The sequence below is a fragment of the Phasianus colchicus genome, chromosome Z (assembly GCF_987193195.1).
Source record: "Phasianus colchicus chromosome Z, bPhaCol1.hap1.1, whole genome shotgun sequence".
In the NCBI taxonomy this organism is placed as follows: domain Eukaryota; kingdom Metazoa; phylum Chordata; class Aves; order Galliformes; family Phasianidae; genus Phasianus; species Phasianus colchicus.
This window is the reverse complement of record NC_143476.1, coordinates 58,673,663-58,697,618: the sequence shown is the minus strand read 5'-3', so window position 1 is coordinate 58,697,618 and position 23,956 is coordinate 58,673,663. Positions and strand designations below refer to the sequence as shown.

At 34.4% G+C, this 23,956-nt stretch overlaps 1 protein-coding gene across 2 annotated transcripts in view; it reads left to right on the top strand.

The window, feature by feature from the left end:
* ADAMTSL1 (ADAMTS like 1) overlaps window positions 1-23,956 on the top strand; it is a 413,510-nt gene that overhangs the window by 77,228 nt on the left and 312,326 nt on the right. For both annotated transcript variants that reach the window (XM_090131351.1, XM_090131350.1), the window contains exon 2: window positions 20,765-20,884. In XM_090131351.1, the coding sequence (XP_089987477.1) occupies window positions 20,765-20,884 (120 nt within the window). The remainder of the gene's footprint in view (window positions 1-20,764; window positions 20,885-23,956) is intronic.

The following is a 23,956-nucleotide window of genomic DNA, read 5'->3' as shown; positions in this document are numbered from 1 at the left end:
GGTGGCTTTTGCTATATACTTATAAGTAGTGATTTCATTGTATTTATATCACTAAAGATACATATGTTAAAAAAAAAAAAAAAAGGAGGAAAGGAAGGATCTCATAAATTTGCTCAGAAAACTCATTTAAAAAAATGGATTGCTTTAATTTGTTTTTGCATGTTTACAGTATGTACATTTGGATTCTAAAATATTTTTGTCATTATGAAATGACACTGTTCACATAAATCATGTTAAATTTGGTAAGGGAAGAGTATACCTTGCTTATTTAAATGAACTGAAATAATTTTCTTCAAATTAGGGAATATCATCTCTCTTTTGTAACAACCTAACGACTTCTTGGTATTACCGTCGGTCTAAGCTTTAAGGAAATTTTCTAGAACATTTTGATAAATAAGTTTTTGCAAACTAGATGCCAAAAATACAGTTCCTTGAACTTTCCCAGTCCTGTTACTTTACACATAGAGCAGTGGCAATTGATTTGTCTCCTGGAAACCTGTGCTGTGGGCAGTCTTGCAGGTTGCAACATTAATTACAGGCATTCATGTGCTGAGAGACTGAACTTGAGTTTTTCACATGATACTTGCTAGGTCTGAAAATTAGTGAAAACTCCTTTAGAGCAAGGGTCCCATTTCTTTTTGTGACAGAAATACATGAGATGATAGAAGATTGTTGAATAGATGAGAGACAAAAATGAGTAGATGACAAAGCAAGACTCTGAGCTGAAGTTGTCATCTGTCTTCTCTAAGTAAAGTATTTAATCAGTGAGAAAGGATCTTGGATATGGGACTTCTGTTTTCCATAGAACTGTTTTATATACAGTGTTATTGGTTGGAGTAAAGAATTACTCAGAAGTTTAGTTCTCTGCAAAGTATGTAGAAAACTACAGCAAAATGTATTTTGAAAGTTTTAATGAAATTGAATTACATTCTTTAGTCACATCTAGCTTTTGCCACAGGGTGCTTGCAAATTGGACTGGGAGACAGCTGCTGTCCCAGAGTAAAAATATCTGAAAATTTAAATGAAAACAAACCTGATAGTTTTATAAAGCATTTATGAAGCTCATGGTTTTTAAGTTTTCTTGGGACTGATGTAAAGCTCCTGGGCTTTGATGGTTTCTGAGGATAAGAAATATCCAATTTAAATATCATTTTTTCCCCACTTTTTTCTACAAAGTCTGTGGTTCTGCATTAGCTCCTTTCTCTATAGGATCAAAAGTTCTCATAAATATGGCTCTGTATTGCGAATGTTGTGGAAAAGGATGCCTGAGTGATTTTCACTTCATACTACCCACTGCCATTCCTTTTCTATCCCAGTGGTTCTCATGGTCACGTAATACTTCCCTGTGTTGATAATGTATTATCAACACATTTTACTTTTAGTATCATGATTGAAACTAAAATATTCAATACAAGGCTTCTAGAAGTCAACTCTTCTTGTTCTGTCCTATCCTGTCGTAAATCTGCTGTTTTTTAACTAACTGTTATGGTAGAATTATTAAATGCTGGACATTAAGTGAAAAATACCTGTTTGAATTTTAGTGATTCTTTTTCTTTTATTCACCATTCTAACTCCTAGCTATTTTTGAAGTTCAATTCTTTTTCCTCTTCTATTTTATAAATGTGCATGTCATCATCAATATCACTTCATGTACATTATTTCTGTGTGTTTTATATACTTGAGATTTGTGTTCTAAGTAGGATTTGTATGTACTCTTGAACTGTACTCTTTAATACTCTGAACTTTAGTTTGCCTGAATTTATTTACCAGTGCTTTTAATTCTTCACAAATTTTTATTTTTATTTAGTTATTTTGCAATAAAACCTATGCTACCAACTTATTTTTTACTTTTCCATCTGTTTCTTTAAATAAATAAACATACAGGGACTTAATCTTGACGTATTTTTCATTCTTTCATTTCTTCCTTGCCAAACTAGGTCTATAATAGCCTCCTTTCTGTCAAATGTTTGAAAGTTTCATTAAAAATTCTCCTTAGTATTGCATCTAGAATTAAGTGCCAGTTTTAGCATTAGTAGTCCTCTGTTTTCCAAACTATGCTTGGGGTAATTTTTCATAATGACACAATTCTTACAAATAGTTTCCTCTCTAACACTAATCACAAATCACAGAATCATTCAGGTTGGAAAAGAACTCTTGCGGTCATCTAGTCCAACTCAGCCAGTTCAAGCAGTGTCAGCTAAATGAAGTTGCTCTGAACAGTGAGCAGTCAGATTTTAGTATCTCCACAAGTAGAGATTACACAGTCTCTTGAGGTAAGCAATTCTGGTGTTTGATCGCCCTCATAATTAAGATTTTTTCCCGATTGAATTCAGATGAAATTTCCTGGGTTTAAATTTGTGCCCACTGTTTCTTGTCCTATCAATATGCACTACTGAGAAGAATTGTTTTCCCTCTTCTTTATTCCTTTCCATTAGACATTCATACCCATTGAGAAGATCCCCCCTGAGCCTTCTCTTCTTCAGGTTAGAAACATCAGGTTACTCGACCTCAACATGAAAGAAATTCCAGTCCTTTAATTATCTTCATAGCCCCTTGTGACCATCTGTATTTTGTTCAAGGCAGAAAATAGATGTATATATATATTGGAATTTTGTTTGCAATAAAATTTATTATCCAGGATAAATTACCAACAGAGGAATATATTCTTCCTCATTTTCATGTGCTAAGTTTTCTGTTCTCCAGAAGCTTGCTTTGCCTCTGATTATGACTACATACTTCATTGGTCATTACTTCTAACTGATGCACTACTGTTGTACTGATGTGGATAGAGACTTAGTTTTTTAAAAAAGGCCTTGTTTATTGGTATTTTGGCATATGGTAGTAAGTTCATGAAATATCTCAAGCTGCATAACTGGCTACTGTCCAGAGAGAGACAGGAGTCCTCACTGCTAGGTATCTGCAACAGAATCAGGCAAAACTTGGTGAACTACTTTTCCGCTTATTTTTTGTACGTAGGTGGCTCATGGTGTTGCATGACTATTCTAGCACATACACAGTACTTTAATTACTGATTGTCAAGCATTAGATGTAAAATATCTCTTAACTACAAACTGTGTGCAAAGGATGTGGTACATGACCACATATGCATGAGTTTCTACTATTTATTATCATTGTCATGTTCTTTTTCAGTTCTGCCAATGGATTACCTAGGGAATATCTGGAAGGAAGGGTGGGATTTCTTCAGCCAGAATGTTAATCAACACACTGAAATGTACAATCTGGTCAGTGCATGCTGACCACAACTCAAGAGGCATCTCCAGTATAGTCTAAAATTCTGATCTGAAACAGTATTGGAATATGTAGACAAATGCTTTGTGCTGAAAGTGGCCAGAATTTCAAAGAGTCACCTTGTTTCTTGTTGAGTCACGTTTTCAAATTAGTCCATCTTCTCGGTTATGCAAATGACTATCTCAGGATCTTGCCAAGAATTAATTACATAGCTTCATTGAGCATCTGTGGGCGCAGTCTTGATAGGCTAGACTAGATCTTGATTGTCCTTGATAGGACAAACTTGAATTTCATCCTTACATTACCCTGAAAGTAATATCTCCTATTTATTTCCATAGAAATAAATACATATCTACAATATCTACAAAAGAGATAACAATAACACATTTTGCTCAGCAAATTCTCATCTACACAACTCTGATTTAAAATAGCCACCATTATCAACTAATTTGTACAGGTGAGCTGATCAAGATGCTCTTCATGTCACAGTGTAGCAGCTATGCATGGCTATCCAAAATATGTCTTTCACATCACTGTCACCACTGCTGAAACTGCAGTGCTGCCAACCCTAACCCTAACCCTAACCCTAACCCTAAACCTAACCCTAACCCTAACCCTAACCCTAACCCTCACCCACTGCCTCACTGTGCTTGCATCCATAAATGTTCAGCGAGAATCAGTTAATGACTATGAGTACCATTTTTTCTGCATGGAGGAAGTCAACGACACATCTTTGCTTTATACACCCTTCCATTTCAGACACTACAGTGTCAGATTGTCTCTCTGCTACCATCTGTCTCACAGGAACAAAATATAGTAGGAATGTTCGACCTCTGCTGCCATACCACCAATATTCACCTCTGTTATGGTTGAACCAGTGACACAAAAATGGAGGCAAACAGCAGCCCTTGTGCATTAGCCACTAGCTATATTCTGCAACATTTCCTATTTTATCTTTCTGTTTTGTAGGTTTCTGAAATCCTACCTTCAAATACATCTGGTTTCCTACTTCATTTCCTGTCAACTATCATTATTACTATGAGTTCATTTAGGAAAGTATTCAGACATAGATTCTAGCAGATTTACATTCAGTTAAGTAGTTTAGCCTGTAATAGTCTTCCTTCTTGTCTGTTAACATGGTAGCTGTCTTCTTCTCAAAGCCCTAAACTTAAAAGATAAATAGACACAATTATCTCAGTAATCTTTGCAGACATCTGTTCTTGTTCACAACTGTTATTGTTTCTAGATTTGAGTGACAAGAAGCCTATTTAGAAAAACAAATTGCACTATTCCTATACAGTCAACTGGACAAGTTTAGAAGTTTGGTTTTGCTAGGAACAGTTTTAACAAATACGTTTTTCTTGATGTTACTTTGTCACTGTAACTTGATTAAACTCAGGGGTATTTTTTGATAGTAAGTCTTAAGTATTTTAAATATTTTTCAAAGTAAAGCAATTAGAAGGCATTAGCAAAACAGTGCTTCTCAGAAGAATTTCTAAATATCAAAGAACAGGTCTGCAGATTTTTTCTTTACGTTTAAAGTGTATGTCTTTCAATGTTATTTTCCTTTGTTTTTAAATTATATTTAAAACAAAATCACTAAATTAAGTAACACTACAGTAATTTTCTCTGAGCACCAATAAGCTACAATGTCCCTACCAGACATTTTTGCTGAATTCTGAGTTTATATTTTCTGCCTTAAAACTGCTCTCATGAAATTTCTCACCAGCTTCAGTAGGTAGTTCTTGTGGAAACTGACTTCAATCTTTTGTGCATGACAGAGAGAAATTTTGCTAAGGTGTGCAATATTGATTAATTTTGCTAAGGTGTACAATAGACTTAAAATCTTCTCAAGGCATTGAGTGTATTAGACCACTGAAGAAAAGTTAAAATTGCTGGGTGCCAACTTTTGCAAGCTCATTAGCAATCTTGGGTTTCAGAGTAGCTTTCTTTTCTATTTCTGGATGAACTGAAAAATCAGAGAAAATATTAAACTTGAAGATAAGACTCTGGGCCTATAAGAATTAGGAAAAAAAAAGTCATAGGTGTTTGTATTGCATAAAGACTCATCACTCTCTAACCTTCAGAGTGGAGATGCAGAGTTATAACAGAAAAATGGTTTTACATTCAGAAAGATTAAAGAATGAAAAGGAGTATTTAGACCTAATGAGAAAGAAAGCAAGAGTTTTTGTTTTCATTTCAAATATAATTGGCTTTTCTTTAGTTTAGTTTTACTCTTGAAAAAAACACACTCACACACAAAACAAAACAACACCTCTGTTTGATCTTTTCTAGAATGTCCATGAGGAGAATTAAATACAATGCACAGACACTGAAATGAGAAAATCTCTAGCTTCCCTATGAAATGAGGGGAGATAGCCAACAATTTCCAAATTCTGTTTTTTCAGTGTCTTTTCAAGATTTGATCTCTATCTCTCCTCTCTCACTTTCTCTCTTTTTTTTCTTAGTCTGAATTCAAAGCCCTCCCTTTAGAACTAACATCCCTTTTTATGGACTTTATGCCTGACATTACAGTGTAATCTGTTTGTATCACTGCTCAGAAAAATAGATTTGTACGTGGAATCTGGAGAGTTTGAGCAGCCTCTTCAATTTTCAAACATTTTGTTTGATTTAGCACTTATCTTCCTTAAGTTTTCACCTGCATTTCTTACTACTTTGGGATTAATTTGTTTAATGGCCCTTGTCTCATTGAGGCTGGACGTCAGCCATACCAGTGACCCATTGCAATTCTCTGTACTCTCCTCCTTTCCTGTGTCTTTTCTGGGGGAAGATAGAAGTAACAGCTACAGGATGCTTTCATGCATATGGCCAATCTCCCAAGTAAATGGTGTAGATTGCACAGCTGTAATTCCTTAGTGGAAGCATATGAACCATGACCTACTGCCAATAGCCGCTTTGGGTTACATCATCCAACTAGTCACCACCCACCACTGCAGCCAGCCAGCCAGAGGGACGCTGTTAACAGGCAGTCTTTCATTGACACTTCATGAATAAACAGCTAGGGTCTGCTTAAGAGGAGCACAGTTGGCATCTCTTCCTCCTAAGAGAAGTGCTGGAGATCCCCATGACAGAAACTCAGGGAAAAGAGGATGGATTACTTAAATATCTCCTTGTTGTTTTGAAATTGTACTGTCCTTCTGGCAATAGAGCTTTTTAGTTTTGCATTTTTTCCTTCTCTGCTACTAGAGTAGCAGATTACCTAAAAAGATAACCCTCTTCTTGCTGAATATTTGAAGAAAAGTGCTGAAGACAAATTCCCATTCCTCTTGAATGACATTCTTTTGCTTCCTATCAAAAGATGACTGCATGCTTCTGTTTCTTGTCATCCTTAATTTATACTTCAACTCTCAGAAGGAATGGTGTGCACTGGGCTGAGCAAATGATTCTTCTCTGTCTTGCTGACTTGAGATATGCTTCTATCATACAATCTGTCAGGCTGCCCTCAGTTAGAATGTGGTTTACTTTCAGATTAGAAATTGAATGAGGAATCAAAAAAAAAAAGAGCTGAAAAATGCCTTACTGCCGGATGGAAGGTCAGCAAGAGTTCTCTGCAAATACAATAATATTAAATACACTTAAAGAAAAGCTATTGAAAAGTTAAGCCCTTTTTGAGAAGCATTTCCTGGAAATGCCAGGTAATCTGAAACAATGGCCTCTCATGACAGGAGCAAATAAATTCTCTAGAACCAAAAATTTTTAACTAGAAGTGAGGTCTCCCAAGATTTTCAGCATTACTGCAATAGCTATGTGTGAAAGACAAAGGATAAGAATTAAGCAGGCAGAATAACTACATATCATTTTTGGTCCTTTACAAGTAACTAGTAGATTATTTTGCATGTTACTTTTACAGATGATTTTTCATGTCGGTAAAGCTGCATTTAATATTTGAATCCAACTTTGTGATTTTCTATTCCAAAAAGATATCTATAACTTTACAAAAAGTAGTAATAATAATGGTTCACCCAATCAATCAAAAAGAAAAAAAAAAAAAAAACACAAAAAACAATTCAGAAAATTCTTAAGTATACTATAAGGTGTCAAACTGATGAACTGGTGTTCTCATTTGAAAGACAACTAATAGCAGTTTTGTCTATGTTGCCATAAAGAAAGATGTCAGTACTTAAAAATATGTACACCTTTCCTTTACAGCTGACAAAGACTCCTGTACAGTTGACAAAGATTTATCCATCTATTGTACTTTTCAAAATGACTGCAAATTAAACATTTATAAAATGTTATCCAGAAGCAACTACTTCCATTACTTCCCTTCCTTACTTCTATTGATAGGTTGTTGTTTTGTTTTTGTTTTTGTTTTTGTTTTTGTTTTTGTTTTTGTTTTTGTTTTTTTTCCTGCAAGTTAAATAGAACAAGTAGGAAAACTAAATCTATAAGTTACTATAATGTTTTTTAAATTAAAATATTCCTTAAAGTAAAATGTGACAAGCTAGCTTGAAACAAAGTAAGTAATTTTAGTTTATATTAGATTTGGTTTGCATTTATTCAATGCATCTATTATTTTATCTAGGAAATTCAATGCATCTATTATTTTATCAAGGAAATTAATTCTGCAAATTGTTGCTTAATCCTCATTTAATGAGCTCTGTCTGGGTATGTCTATACAGGTAAGGAGAATATCTCAGAAGATTTGTTTTCTGTATTTGTTTTCCAAAAATCCCTTAAAGGTTTCTACATTTATTCCAAAGTTTGTCTGAGCCACCAGAATCTGCAAAATTTGGCTGGGAAATACTTGAAAATTTACAATATGACTTGTAGTATTTCCTGCCTCTTCTTGCTCTGGAAAGGCTGTAAGAACAGTCAGTCGTTCTTAATGGCGTTTCAGCGCTTTTTTCTCCTGGGAGAAATGAAACTAATGAGAAAAACAGGAAACCAAATATCTGAGTGACTTCAAAACCATTTGTGGTTTTGGTTTTAGAAATATGAAGCTTTTTGTAGGTGGAGGCACACATTTATTTTTCTGAAGCAATTTACAAGCCCATAAAAAGTTCATCAAATCAATGACCGTTAGTACTCCCTTCAGAGTACCCATACAGAGTAGAGTTTAAATGATGTAAGTATTACAGTAGTATAGATAACAATGTTTTGAGTAAAACCCAAGTGGTGTGTACACTTAAGAACAAAACATTAAGTAAAATGTTGAGCAGTGTTTCAAATTTTTCCTGCTGCCACATGAATAAATATAACAGCTCTGGAACTGGGTCACCATCAGGCAAAAGAGTAGTAGGGAATTCCATTTAATGCAACAGTGCAACTGGGAACAGAATTCTTATTGGAAAACACCTGTTTCTCCCATTATTTCAATAATAGAAATATACTCTAGTGATCACGTTTCTCATTTTGTAAAATTAAAGTTATAGGAAGAAAGCTCTCTTTAGTTCTGCTAAATCTTGAAAGGGTGCTCACAGATGGCTGAGAATGTTTTAATAGCTGAGAAAATGCTTACAGAAGAGAGAATGTACAATTATCTAAGATGAGTTAAGTGATGATTTCCCTGGTTCATGATATCCTTTAAATTCCTGCAGTGGTTTATATGGGAACTATTTTGAAAGTAATGCTTCCTGTGTTACTACGTTGGCCAGCAATACCAGGTGTGGATGTTGGTGTAATGGCAGTAGAGGTTGAATCTTCCCACCAGTGTTCCACTACATGTTGTTGCCGTGTGGCAGATTGAGGCAGAGGGACAGTCTGACACAATGGTGTCTGAAATGGAAGTGTGTATGAAGCAAAGGTGTGGAATTGAATTCCTCCATGTGGTAAAAAAGGCACTTACTGACATTCAATAACATTTGCTGAATATTTATGAAGAGAAAACGGTGGATGTGAGCACAATGAGGTGGTGGGTGTTCAGAAGTGGCAACAGTGACTGTAGGTAACCTCCACTGGTACAGGTTTTTATGAGACCAGCATGCAGGCTCTTGTTCGTCACTGGCAGAAATGCATACTAATTAGTGGTGGTGGATACGTTGAGAAATAATGAGAATTTGGCTTTTTCAAATAGCATTATTGTGCTCTTTATGTATGCTTTAGTTTCCATGGAAACAAATAGGAGGCATTACTTTTTGGAGCTGCTGAAGTTTAAGATGTTTTTCAAAGAAACACATCTCTGGTGTTAGTAAAAGGTGCCATTAATATTCATGTGTTGGATAAAATGCCTGCAGCATGCCAAGATTTTTTAGACGACTATCCTTAAAAAATTCTTTCCTGAAGTTTGCCAAAAAGTTTTCTGAATTTCATCCTATTCAAAAATTAATAATAAAAGAAATATATAACAAACTGTACATCTGAAATGATTTCTGCTGAAAGGACTGTGCAAAATAACTTAATGTGTCAAGATAAGAACTGCTTGTTCAATTCCCGGCTTTCATACTGGAATGAAATTAATTTCTATCTTTAACATAACATATACTCAAATAGGACAGAAGCAAAAGTCAACAGATTCCTTTGTGTTGCACAAAGCATGGACAAATTTGAGAAGGAAGAAAGATTCCAATACTTAATGTGTAGGAATTGAGTAATGAAAGCAAAAAATTAAAAGAATACAGTGGAAATCTAGAGTATATACTAGTTTTTGTATCATGTCTGGATTTTATATTTAGGCAGATGTATTTATGTACTGACTAGACAGCTTTAAATGACTTTAAAAGATTTACCATGACCACTTTTCTACTTAGGCTTACAGCGATTAATTTTCAGTGTTAGTTTCCACTTCATAATTTGCGATTGTAATTGTAATTAACTATTTTATAATCATTAGAGGTGAAAATTAATGACATCTAATACTGTTATGCTCATTCAAGCATCTGCTTCATCTGTGATTCAGAAAACTGGCTAAACAAACAGTGTTGTGATGAAGTACGGTTCTGTTTGTTCTCATTTAACCTTAGTCTTACTTAATTGTGAAACAAATCTGAAAGTAATTGTTAGTCTTTATGTTTGCTCTTTAGAAACCAAATTAAAGTGATTTCTTCATTTTATACAGATTTAATCATTACTATGACTGTGCAAATTTTTGTGTAATATAATAATTGTTTTGCTGTCTGGCTGTGGGTTGTCCATAAGCAGATCTGTTCACGGAATGTCATCTAGGTTTTGAATTGCACTGTTTTACCACAAAATCTTGCACTTACTGATTTTGTCTCTTGGTTTACTGTTTAATAAGATGCTGGGAAAAAAACTAAATTTAAAGTTTAACTGATCATTGTTTAGAGATTTCAATGGATCATCAAAGCTAGGATTAATTTACTTGGAAGAAAAAAGGGAAGGATCACACATGGCCATGAGCAATCTTTAGGAACACTTTTTGTATTAACTTGTGAAACTAAGTAACAAAGCACTGTTTAGAATACTACTGGAGTAAGAACAAACAGAATTGTGAAGATTGTCAAATTGAATTTATAAAATTTGTTTAATGAATATATTTTGAGAGTTTGATTAGGTTTTATAAAGACCAATGAACAATATTTCAGTAGACAATGTAAAAATGAAATTCTTAACAATCTCTTTGAGCCAGTTAGAAACTTTCGTGTAAGGGAAAACCTGCACTCAGTTGCATTAAGGGTGAAAAAAAGGTTTTTCTATTAAATGAGCAAATGAGTGAAAATTGAACAATTTTGAACATAGTAAGCAGTCTCTTGTAAATTCTCTGCCTTTCCTGTAATTTACCTACTGTTTTATGAAAAGCATTTGTGCAGAATATTAATTAAAGATGTTTTTAAATTAGCATAGTTTGCATGAAAGACAGCTGTGTATCTCACAGCAGATGATTTTGATCCTTGAAGTTTACTGACAGAAAAGAAGCCATAAACATGTAAAAGAAGACATCTCTGAAATCCATTCAGCTCCCAATTTAATGTGTAAAGATTTGTGAGAAGTTAGAAATTCTGTTTACAAGTGTCTGACCCAATTGATTTCATCAATAATGTGAGAAAGATTTTGTATACAAAATATGGAGAAAAAAAGCAAAACTCCAACCCTGTAAGAACAGAGAAATTTAAAAAGCCCAGCTCTAATATGCCCACTCTATTCAGGATTAAAAGGACTTTACAGCTTTTAAAACTAGTTTTACTACTGGCAGAAAACATTAAAAATCTGAAAAAATGTATATATACAGGATATGTATATATAGAAATACAGGACATAACATCCAATGTAAATAAAAAGATTCTGTAGACTTTATAAATCTTCCAATGCAAGGACAACTAGAAGGATTTATGCAAAATCTTGGTCCATGAAGATTCGCATTCTTGAACTTCTCTTATCATTTTTTTTAATGTTTCAAAAACATGAGAAAATGTTGGCTTCTATTTCAGCACTGGACAAGATGTACAAAAGCTTATTGATCTGATCATAAAATAAAAACAAAGCCAATCAGTGCACTGATGGAAGCAATGATATTTTAGCTAGCGAGTAATGAAAAGACATATTCACAGAATTTTCAATGTCTGATTACAACTAAATGAAATAATTACAACTTATCGGATTGAATTTCAGATTAGTTAATATAATATTACTACTGTTTACTAATTCCACTGTTAGCTGTTTGAAGTGTATAGCTAGCTGTATGATTTGCTTAACAGAAATTACTATATGTAATTACTCATTTCTGTGTTTCTTTAAGGACATTCCTGAAGTTCTAATGCCTAATAAAGGTGGTCGGAATTACAACAGTATTACAGGATGGCAAAGAACAAGTGTTGCCTAAGGTTGCCCACTCTAAAAAGACTAATATTGTGATAATTGCAATTCTTTTTCATTAATGTGATAGATGTACAATAAAATAAACATTCCAATGGCAGTAATTGAACTTTGTGTGTTAGTAGTTTCAGTTGAAGTCCACAGTGTTAGCTGAAATTATTTTCTACAGACTTCATTATTTAACATCATAATGAAGTTCAGCAATCAATAAGCAAAATGCACAATGTTGTTCCTTAACCTACAAGTTCATTGATGTTCACTGTTCATTGGTTTCAAAAGCTTAACATTCAAGCTCTGAAGAAAATGTGAAAGTAATCATTGTGAAAACTGATTTTCACAAGGAAAATACAAATGTCCCAGGAAATTGATATTTTGGAGAACTCGCCACTGTTTCCTCTTCCAACAATTCTGTAGTCAAAGTTGAGAAAAGAACCCTAGAGTACTCTGTAAATGAGCTTAAATAAAAACTTTATGAACATAGAGAAGAGTAAAGAAAGAAAACAACAACTTTAAATGATTTGGTCTCTAGTAAGGTTAACTCATTTAACTATTTTGTATATATATACACTTTTGGATAGTTGTTTTCTTATGACAGAAAGTCAGATAAGCAGTTGTTTTTGTTTTTGTTTTTTTTAATATCAAAGAGTTAAGGGCAGTAAACTGTGATAGCTTAATACATCTTATTATGATATCTGCTGCAAAGTGTTATATGTCTTTTTCTTCTGTGTTCATTCATAGTAATCATCTGAAATCTAATTTTGCTGATTAGATAACATATAGAAATAATTCATCTTGTTAATCTCAGCTGATTTTGTTTTCCTTAGATGACATATACCAATTTTGCACATTTACAAGCTACTTCATATTTTTTAAAAAATGTACTGCTGATGGTCAACTAAGTGGGGTAAAGGAAGAAGTGGTAGAAAGCAGATTCATATAGCAAAATGTGTATCTGTTTTCAAGTATTCAAGTATTTTGAGCAATGGTATTGTTTGAAATATTTAGAAAACTAATGTCTTGAACAGAATCTGGCTTAAACTGCAGTTTGATTTCATTAAAAAATAACTTGTTTGAGGAACAAAAGCCATACCCAGATATATTCAAACATTTTCTTATTATGCAGTAAATGAGAAACTAGATTATGTTCTCCAAAAAAATTCATTCTCCTGTTCATGACATTACATTGCATCTGTGCATTTTGACATAACTACTGCTAAGAATCTAATAAGCAGGATTTAAAAGGATTTGTATACCTTTTATTTGTTTGATTCTTTGTGACTTCACCCTGTATTCTGTCACAGCCCTTCCCTTCCCTTCCCTTCCCTTCCCTTCCCTTCCCTTCCCTTCCCTTCCCTTCCCTTCCCTTCCCTTCCCTTCCCTTCCCTTCCCTTCCCTTCCCTTCCCTTCCCTTCCCTTCCCTTCCCTTCCCTTCCCTTCCCTTCCCTTCCCTTCCCTTCCCTTCCCCCTCCTTTTCTTCTTCTTTTCCTCCTCCTTTGTCCCCTTCCTCCACCTACTTTTATTTATTTATTTATTTATTTATTTATTTATTTATTTATTTATTTATTGCCAAGATTGCTTGGCAGCAAGAGAATTGGTGTGTTTTTGTACACACTGCATTTTTGCCACTCCATTTAATGAGGCCATATTGGCTTTCTCCCTTGTTGGTACACAGTGGGTCAAGTGTAGGCGTGTGTATGCTTTACAAATTTATCCCCATCGTTGCTAATGTCTGTCCAAGATGTTAATAGCTGGTGGTTTTTTTTAACAGACACTTCATGCTGTAATTCTTGAGTGCAAATCACTTTTTGTTTCTTTTGTTCATTTATAATGAGAGACTGAAATGGAGCTTAAATAATTCCTTTAATGAATACATTAACCAGACTCATCTATTGTGGCTGTTTAAGGACTGAAAATAATTAGCACAAAGCCACATTTCCTTCACAGAGCTTTAAAAAGAAGTCAGGGCATTACCATTAAGATAATCATGAATTCAGTCTCTGTGGAAAGAAGGGGAAGAAAGAGAAGAGATTAAATATATTTCAAGACAAGCAAAAAGATTTCTGGTGGGAACGTTTCACTGTTGAATAAAACATTCCCTTGGGAAATAATTTGCAGTTTGGGTTTGAATTTTGAGGCACTTTGTGAATACCTTCAGAGAAGCTAAATAGGAACCTCCTTTCTCTTTAAAATTTCTGAACCTGCAAAACCACTACAAACAGTAGCTAGTTTCCTAAGAGACAGACTGTTAATTCAGAAACAATAATATCTGCGGAGTTTGGAAAGTCTGGTGCCAGAAAGCAATATTGTTGATATTCAGCTCTCAGGACAACCTTGTTTTCAAAAGGGCTAAAGAATTTTTATTTTCTTTTTACCCCTGTCTTATGTTCCCCAGAAAATGTAATTTTATTTTCAGATATCTGAAGAAGACGTTGCAGTGCTGGAAAAATGGTAGTTTATACCTGACTTCATTTGCAAATTTAGACAAGACTTTTGCTCATTTGTGAGACAATTGACAAGAAAAGGTTAAAACAGTAAGAAGTAAGAGCTGTAAGACAAGAAGTAGCAACAAAGGAAGGCTGGAAATCCAATCTCTATGAGTTGTTTTCAAAGAAAACCCCAATTATATGAAAAAAGAGAACTGCACTTTAAAGCAGACCAATAGGTAGGATAAATCCTACTGGTACTAGTTAGGTTAGAGCTGGAAGAGTCTCTTCTATCTTCAGCAGAGATACTGAATTTCTTCCAAGTGTAGTAAAGTATTACATGAAAGAGAGAGGAAAACATTAATACTACCCCCAATACTGGATGTCTTACAAGCTTAATATTTTCTGTGAATGCATGAGTAATGTGTATCACTATCATCTGAGCTTCCTTCTGACTTTTCACAAGATGTTAATTATTTTCAATATAGTAACAACACTCCAGCAGGTGTCTGTCCAGCATGTCAGTAATAAAGATGCTCATGGGAAAGTGGTTTAATCCCATGAGTACATTTCTCGTTGCAATATAGGGTCGCTGGGAACATAAACATTGCCCTTTTTACCTGTGACAGGTTTATTACAACCTTTTTATTACAACCTTCATTCTTATTGCAATGACCTAGAAATGGAAAAAGTCTTATCATCCCCAAAACCAAACCAAACCAAACCAAAACTTTTTTTTGCAGTTTTATTTACTTTTGTTACTTTGACAAGAAAACAAGAAAACAGGAAAACAATTTATTTGAACTGAATCAAAGCAAAACTAAATTTTAAAGAAAGGATGTTTTTCAGGGGCAGAATGATCATCTTCATGGCTCCAGTCCAGTCTTTAAGGTTTCAACTGGTGAAAGAGAAAGAAAAGTCCAAGCTGAAGTTATTTTCAGCCCATGCCTAAAAGTCAGATTTCTTGTTTTGTAGTCTATGTTACTTCCCAAATCATATTAATCATGGATTGTCTGATTTAAACCATGAGATAACTTAATGACAGTAATGTCTTCAAATTGTCAACTTGATTAGAAATACACTGACATGGACTCTGATTGACTTGGTCCTGCTTTCCTTGGTCCTTGGTTTCCATGGGGAACTAGAAAGCCTCGAAAATTCTGAAAATTTATGAATAACCAGTTTAATATTGTGTAATGTACAGCACAGAAATGCAGCATTTTCAGATCATCACTTTCTGATATATTCAGTTAAACAGGATCTCAGTTAATCAGGACAACAGTATCTCTTCTTGCATGTATTCCTCTGAGAAAAATGATGTGATCAGACTCAATAAATTCCCAGAATGAAATGTACAGAATAGATTGCAAATTGTGCATTACTTTCTGGCTTGCCATGTAAGAATAAAGAGTGTTCAGAATGATTAACAGTGACAGAGTTGTTCTGTAACATCTCTGCATGTTTTCAATTTTTACATGGACTTTGGTACAAAGACAAAACAGCTTTCAAAATTCAGATTCAGAGCTGGACCGTAACTGCTTCTAAATTTGGGTCATGGTATTGGGCTTGTGCCCATCTCTGCTCAACCAAATGCCTCCTTGGACAATAAAGAAAAAGAAAACTTTGGATGAATACAGTAGAAAAGAACACGGAAGATTAAGTACAGCAATAATAATTCTTTTGTTTCAGAACTCTAACTTTGCTTGAGGAATCAGGGGTACTAAGCAGGTTTGTTTGGCAGCTAGCAGCTATTTAGAAAAACCTGTTGGTCTTCTAGGCTACTTTTCCTTCTTGATTGTTTTTTTTTTTTTTGCAAGGTCAAGAAAGACAGTAAACCTCTTACCTTTCAAGTCTCACGTAAAAATGTGGCACCTTTTCTCTTGGTAGTGTGCAGGAGCTAAAGTATAATGCTGTTACTAGCTTTTACTGAGAGTAATTCAGAGCTGAAATATGTGCACAAGTTGTTGTACTATTTTTAGTGGTGTATAAACCTAAAAGAATATTGCACAACTCTAACTTAGCTTGTTAAAAGCCTGTGTTTCTCATCCCTCACTATAAATGTCATTGTTACTGTTATATCATTCGGGTATTTAACGTATTTTCTGCCATATGCTTCAAGTTCTAATTGATTTCTGTTGTGAAAACCAAGAGATTCATGCCTAAGAATATTACTAATAACTAAAAATAATCCTTTCTATCATTGTCAAGGCACTCACACGACTGGATCCAATGGAACAATTCATTCGTTAGATGATCTAAGAGTGGTATGAACTGAGCAATAAAAATGAGAAAAACATTTTTGCTCAGATTTTTGCTGTAATTTTGTCTTCTCTCAATTTCATAAGTTTCTTTGTAAAGACATTTGGACACCTGAATATCCACAAATCTTCCTGATCTTGAGAAATTTTGGTGCTATCTTGTTGATCTTCATATATGCATTTAATGAAACATCATTTCTCACATATTGCTGCACTTGCTGATTTTAGTCAGCTTAGTGTCAGATTTCTTCTAGGTGGCTCTTCCTTTTTTTTTTTTTTTTTTTTTTTTTTTTCCTAGGTTTGCTCAGTTCTTAGGGAGGTCTGAGTTGCCCAGTTGCCTGTGTTTGGGAAGTGTCTTCTAAGATATTCTGTGCATCAACTGAAGGAATAGGCTGTATTACTATGATATTAGGTTTCCTGAGAGAATGAATGAAACTGTGATATATATATAGCTTTAAAAAAGCTTAAGGAATGGAAAATAGTCTTTCTAGATATTAATCCAATTTACTGACTCTCAAATAAATTGATTCCATCTCTCAGTCAAAATCACCATCCTCTACTAGGTCTAAATTTCGACTACAACTGTATGGATTACAATTATACAGTGCACCTGGGAGGAACTACTGTTCAAAGATGGAACACATATGTTATAAAATTAAGAAGAGAAGAACAATTTTAAGTGACTATATACTTCCCAGTTCTCTCCTTTTTCCAAGATTTAATTTTTGGCTGAGCAAAATAATAAATTCTTGTTTTCATTATTGCTTTTCTTGGCTTTTATTTCTCATCTTCCTTCATATTCAGTTTCTCAGACTTTATTCTTCTCTCTTATTCTGTGTATTCTTTCTGTTCAGTGCCTCTGGCATCCACTTCTATAACATGTAATTATTAGCAAATAAACATGAATATAAATGTAATAAAAGACTTAAAAGCTAACAGTATTTTTCTGAGATTTCTGATATTGCAAACACATCCATTAGAAAGTCTTTATTTTAATTATTTATAACTTAGGAAGATTATGCAGTGATGAAGCAGGTATGATTTCTTTTTGTAAGCCTTTTAGATATTGTTTAAAAATTGGAAGCTCTCTCTCTTAGAAGGAGAAGATTTTGCAGAATCTTGAGTTTATTTATAGGGACACAATAAACAGTGTAGGAAGATGAATCACTGGTAACAAATCAGTTTTCTTACATTGTTATCTCAATTCTAAAACAAAAAGCATAGAATTTTAAGAAACCTCAGTCAATCAATTTTCCCATCACATTTGCTTATCTTAAAATCACAAGTAGGGAGTGATACTTATAAGTGAAATAAAACCGTAGATTTTTGTTTGTGAAATAAATTTTATCACCGAGCATTTCTTGCCCCTTGTAGGATATATGTATATATATATATATATATATATATTTTTTTTTTCTTTTTAATGAAAAATGAACTATTTCAGGGGCACATTTCATCCATAAATTTCATTATGAAAACAATATGTAGCAAGGCTTCTTTTCCTTCTCGGCATTGTTTTTTGTTTTTTGTGGGTTTTTTTGTTTGTTTGTTTTTTCTTTTTTCTTTTTCTTTTCTTTTCTTTTTCTTTTTTTTTTCCCTGACACTACAAAGGGTTTTCCATTGACATAACTCAATAATATGAGCAAACTACCAAAATAATGGGATGCCCTATATACTACTCCAGACACGTGGCTTTATATCAAAGGCAAAACCACCATATAATTTGGTTTCGGGGACTCCTAGTTCTTCCCATTACCTGCTTCATAATGAGGTATTCCCATCTCCCACATTAATTTTATTCGTTCATCTTGCTCTAGTCTTGCCATTATAGCTGCATGAACACTGATCTCACTTCCCAGATGGCAGGGAGTACTGCCTCCTCCCATAGAACAATACCAACTCACTTGCAGGGAATAGCAAATCTGTACTTCATCCTTCCCTTGGACACTACATATAATATTTGTGGTACTCCCAAGCCCTTCTTTTTCTCTTTCTTTTTCTGGTGTTTTCTGCTAGAAGAACCGGAACAAGGACAAATATGGTATCTGGTTTTGCAGAAGTGTGAACAAAAGGAAAAAATCATAATAAAACATAAAAGCAATAGAGCATGAGGTTTCTTCATAGCAAAATAAATTTAGTAAAGCAGCACTAGTAAGTAATAAGTACAGTTCAATTTTAAGTCTTGTGCTTATCTTAAATATATGCAGAAATATTATATCTAACATTCATGATTAAAAGGTCTTGTTCTTTAGATGAAGAAACAGAGAAAAAGATATCCAGAAATTCCACTGTTGTCCTGCAGTAGTGTGTCAATATTGCTTTGCAGAAATATAAGCCAGTATCTCATATATAAAATGCATTTATGACTGTTACACCTTACAGTTTTCACTGTTAAAAATATATAAAATATTCTTAGTTGCCAATTCTGATAAAACAAATTATTCTCTCTCAAGTTGAATTGCTTTCAATTATGTTGTGAAATTCTGAAAATTGAAAAATCTATTAGAATTCCTCATGGTAATATAGTCTCTATTTCGGTTGTTAGTAGGTTTTATGGATATTTCACATGTAGTGGAAATAATTTCACTCAATTTAATAGAAGTAAGATCTTGCACGAATAGAGAAAAAGATATCCTTGCAATTTCACTCTTTTTAAGGAGAATAAAAATAAAAATAAAAATAAAAAGAGGGTCAGAGATAATGTTTATCCATTAATTGATGAGGACTGTCACCTACAAAGTAAGAACACAAACCAGTGAGAGACATTTATAGCCTTCATCACCTCTGTCATAATGTTGATGATGGGGTTTGGGACTCCCAGAGCCTGGAATTGGAGGATTAGGACTGCAGTAATGATAAACGCTCAACCAGTCCTGAACTTGTGGAGGATTTGCTGCTCCAGCTGATGGCATAAGTTTGCAGACCCCACTAGAATTAATCCCAGGGTACTCAAAGAGATGGCTGATGTCACTGTGAGACCTCTCTCAATTATTTTTCGAACGTCTTAGGAATCTGGAGAGGTCCCAGTCGGCTGGAAGCTGGCAAATACTGTCACAGAAAGAGTAAGAAAAGAGATTCTGGTAATTACGGGCCTGTAGGCCTCACTTCAGCACCTGGCAATGTTATGGAAGCTATTCTGGGAGTTCCTGAAGAACACCTTAAAGACAATGTAGTCATTGGTCACAGCAAACACAAGTTCACAAGGAGAAACTGTGTACAAATTTCATCTTTTTTTTGTGACAAGGTTACACACTTAATTGATCAAGAGAAGCAAGTACATAGAATCCCTTTGGATTTCAGCAAAGCTTTTGATACTGTTTCTCACAGCGTACTTCAGGACAAAATGTCCAGCATACAGCTAGACAAAAAATACAATGTGATGTGTGAACAATTGACTGATGGTTTGGGCTCAAAGTTTTATGATAAATGAAGTTACCTCAGGCCAGCAGCCATTGCTAGTGGGGTTCTTCAGGCCTCCATTTTAGGGCTGTTTCTTATCAATGTTTTTAGAAGTGATTTGGATACAGCATTTGAAGGTACACTAAATTTGCAGATGTCACTAAACTGGGAGAAGCTGTTGACTACTTCAAGGGTTGACAGACCTTGCAGAGAGATCTTCACAAATTGGAGGGCTAAGGAATCACCACCTGATGAGAACAAGGTTTTGCGCCTGGAATGAGGCAACCCTGGATTTATTTATGGAATGGGGAACAGGACGCGGGAGAGGAGCAGCACTGAAATATTAGTTCTAACTTTTTAAGATAATGTGAACAATCTGCTGGACAAAGATTACCTGTTCTGGAAAAATATAAATACACTCTAAATATTAATTTCCCAAAATATGGAAATTCGTTTCATGAAAGAGAAATTAAGAGTTAACTGCGTTATAGGCTATCGCTAAAAGAAACAAAGAGCAACATATTTCATAAGAATGTCCTATAAAATACAGTTATTAAATTCTTTCTTGGATTCCTTTAAATGCCTATCTTTGTTTTCAATATCAATAATGGACATTTTAGTATTACATCCTCATTTATTTAGAGATAGCATCTATGGCAGAATTGAAACATTGCTTTTCCTAATATCATGTTTTGCTGCTAGGTTTGTGGAGACCAAAGCCAAGGAGCAGTTTTCCTACGTGAATTTACACTGATTCGGAGAGAAAGTCTACATGATGATTTCCTGTCTGATTTGCTGAATAACCACAGAACAGAAGATCCGGTAGGATTTAACTATTGTTCTAAAAAATTGTTCAGAAAAATCTGCAAGAATATAGATTTTGCAAAGGATGCTCTATCATTTTACTAAAACAAAACAAAACACAACACCACTACAAATTTGGTTTATAAAGAAGAAATATCCCACTGAAAATATTGGAAATGTCACATTCATAGCACAGGTGTCAAATACAAATGTGATTCTTTTAGGGAGAGACATTTCCAAAAGAAACACAGGTTGTCCTATTGATTTCAAATGAAAGTATTTCTCATTTGGAACTCTGTCAACCTAATTTTCTACTGTTATTTGACTTGCCCATTCAAAGCGAGTTTATATGTTATTAAATTTTGAATGAGTAAAGTTAAATCCATAGATTATTTAAGAGATAAATTATCCTTTGAAAACATTTATTTTAAAAAATGCACCATGGAAGGTAACAAAAAGATAAAGCACTTCATGAAAATGTATTTTCACTCTCTTCTATCTATGGCAAAATATGATTTTCAAGTCTGAAGAATTTCAGAATTCCCTGGATATTGTTGAAGAAAAGAACGTGGACAATGCTGAGAAACATAAACTTAAGCCAGCTGACTTAAAATGGCTGTAAATGTGTAGGTCTAATATATTCAAGGTTTGTTTTTTTATGGTGTTCAACATACTTTGGCTTAACAGAAATCGTGGTGCATTAGCTTCATAGTTCTGTGAACTGCTGATGTATTTTGAAGATTAAAGTTCAAAATAAAAACTGTGAAACAGGGAAAGCATTCTAATATATAGGATAATTTAATGTTGGTACAGCCTTCCTTACTGACTTTTTAATCAACATTTTTCCATAGCTCTAGAAGGCACTGCCCAAAGTTACCTTTCTCAGTGCATGACTTAATGTTAGCCAGTTATCATCACTGGAAGCGAGTACAGCTAGGACTTTGGAAGGATGGGATAGATGTCTTTTGATAAGTCTTGTTGCTCAGGTCAAAGAATGTAGTTAACAAAGGGAGTGAAACCATTAAACAGTCCACTGTGTGTGTGCTAATTCATCTGCTCTAAGACAGGCTGTCCTTAGTTCTTTACAAACTCTTCAAAGAGTTTTCACATCAGGCAAAACCAACACTTTCTTCTTTCACTGTGGGTAATTATATGACATTCTGGAATTGCATCAAGCTACTGATTTACTGCCAAGACTGAAATAAAGATTTACTGAATAGAGGGTGCTGGTCTTCCACTACTTCTATCTGCACATTAAGGGGATATAGCTGATGTTATTGTCCATTGAAATCATTCCTTCCCTGTGGTAAACTATTTTATTGCAGTTGTGTCAGTACCAGTGAACTGATGTGTTGTTTCCTGTTTGCTGCTAGTCTTCTGCCTGTTTATAAGTGTGTCACGATTGTGTTCACATAAGTGGAAAGTAAACTGAAAACTATTCTCAGATTTTATTTCGAGATAGGTATGTATGAAAACACAATCAAGTTAAAAGAATATTGCGAAGAAAATGTGACATTGCTGTCTTTATCTAGGTATAATTTGGATAACTTTTAATCCAATCTAATTACTTTGAGATACTTTATTTGACTATATATGTATATATTGTATTCTCTGCATGATTGATTCAGTCAGAAATTGATAATAAGTTCTGAAGTATCTCTTTAGTATTTTGCCTGACATATTTTGAATGTACACATAACTTGTTCACTCTATGCTACACAGATTTGTTTCAAAGACAGGTATTAATTTCAAGAAAAGTATTTTTGTTTAATTTATATAGCCATTTCTTAAGTATTAGTGAATTTATTTTCATATCAATTTTTCATATAATTATTTTCATACTAATTCATAATCTATACAGGATATTTTACAGCTGTGGATTCAAATGTTACAGACATTGAAACCAAAACCAATGCTTTCCTCGAGTTCATTGTCTGTGACACGAAGTTTTATTTTATTCAGTTTACTTCTCATTACATAGCAATCAAGATGCAAAATTTTCATCTCAGATGTAATTAAGAGTGTCAGCATCTCTATCTCTCAAAACAAAGATAACAGATAGGGCATCTGCAAGAATGAAGGCTACATGATTACTAACATATCAGAAAATCTGCTATAAGGGTCTGCAACACAGATTTTGAATTTCTGAGGCAGAAATATAGAGTGGAGCTTTCCAGAATGGAAAGTACAAGCTATATATATAGAGTCAATCTGTCTTAATTCAGAGAATTAATCCTTTTTTTTTTTTTTCTTTCCTGTGATTTCCTGCTGTGATCAGATATTATCCAACAAGAAAAACTGCTACAGAGCTATTTTTCTTACAGATGAGATACAGAGAAAACAGTTTTTATCATCATATTCCCCCAAACATTCCACTTTGGTCCTTTTTGGGAGTTCTTTGAGAAGTGTAGGCTAGGGTTCACTTTTTCAAAATATGTGGATCCCACATGAAAGTTGTGTAGATTTTTAGTATCCTACCAATTACAGAAATCTTTAACCTTTGCATTTTTCCCTGATGATGACATAGAATAACAGAATCATAGAATGGTTCAGGTGGGAAGGGACAGTACAGCCAAGCCCAAACCAGGCTACTCAGGATCCCATCTAACCTGGCCTTGAGTGCCCAGGGATGGCACGGTGTCCCTGGTTAGCCTATGCCTGTGCCTGTGCCTCATCACCCTCTGAGTAAAGAATGTGCTATCGTCTAAACTAAATATCTCTTCTTTTAGTTTAAAGCCATTCCCCCTTGTCCTATCACTGTTAGGTGGCGTAAAAAGTCAGTCTCTATCCTGATTATAAGCTCTCTTCAAGTACTGGAAGATTACAGTGATGTCTCCTGGGAACCTCCTCTTCTTCAAGCCGAACAAGCCCAGCTCCTTCAACATTTCTTTGTAATAGAGGTTTTCCAGTCCCCTGATAATCTTCATGACCCTCCTCTAGACACACTCGAACAGTTCCATGCCTTTCTAGTGTTGAGAGCCCCAGGCCTGGAAACAGTACTACACATGGGCCTCACAAAGGCAGAGTATAGGGGGATGATCACCTCACTCACCCTGCTGGTCACCCTTCTTTTGATGCACCTTGGCTCCC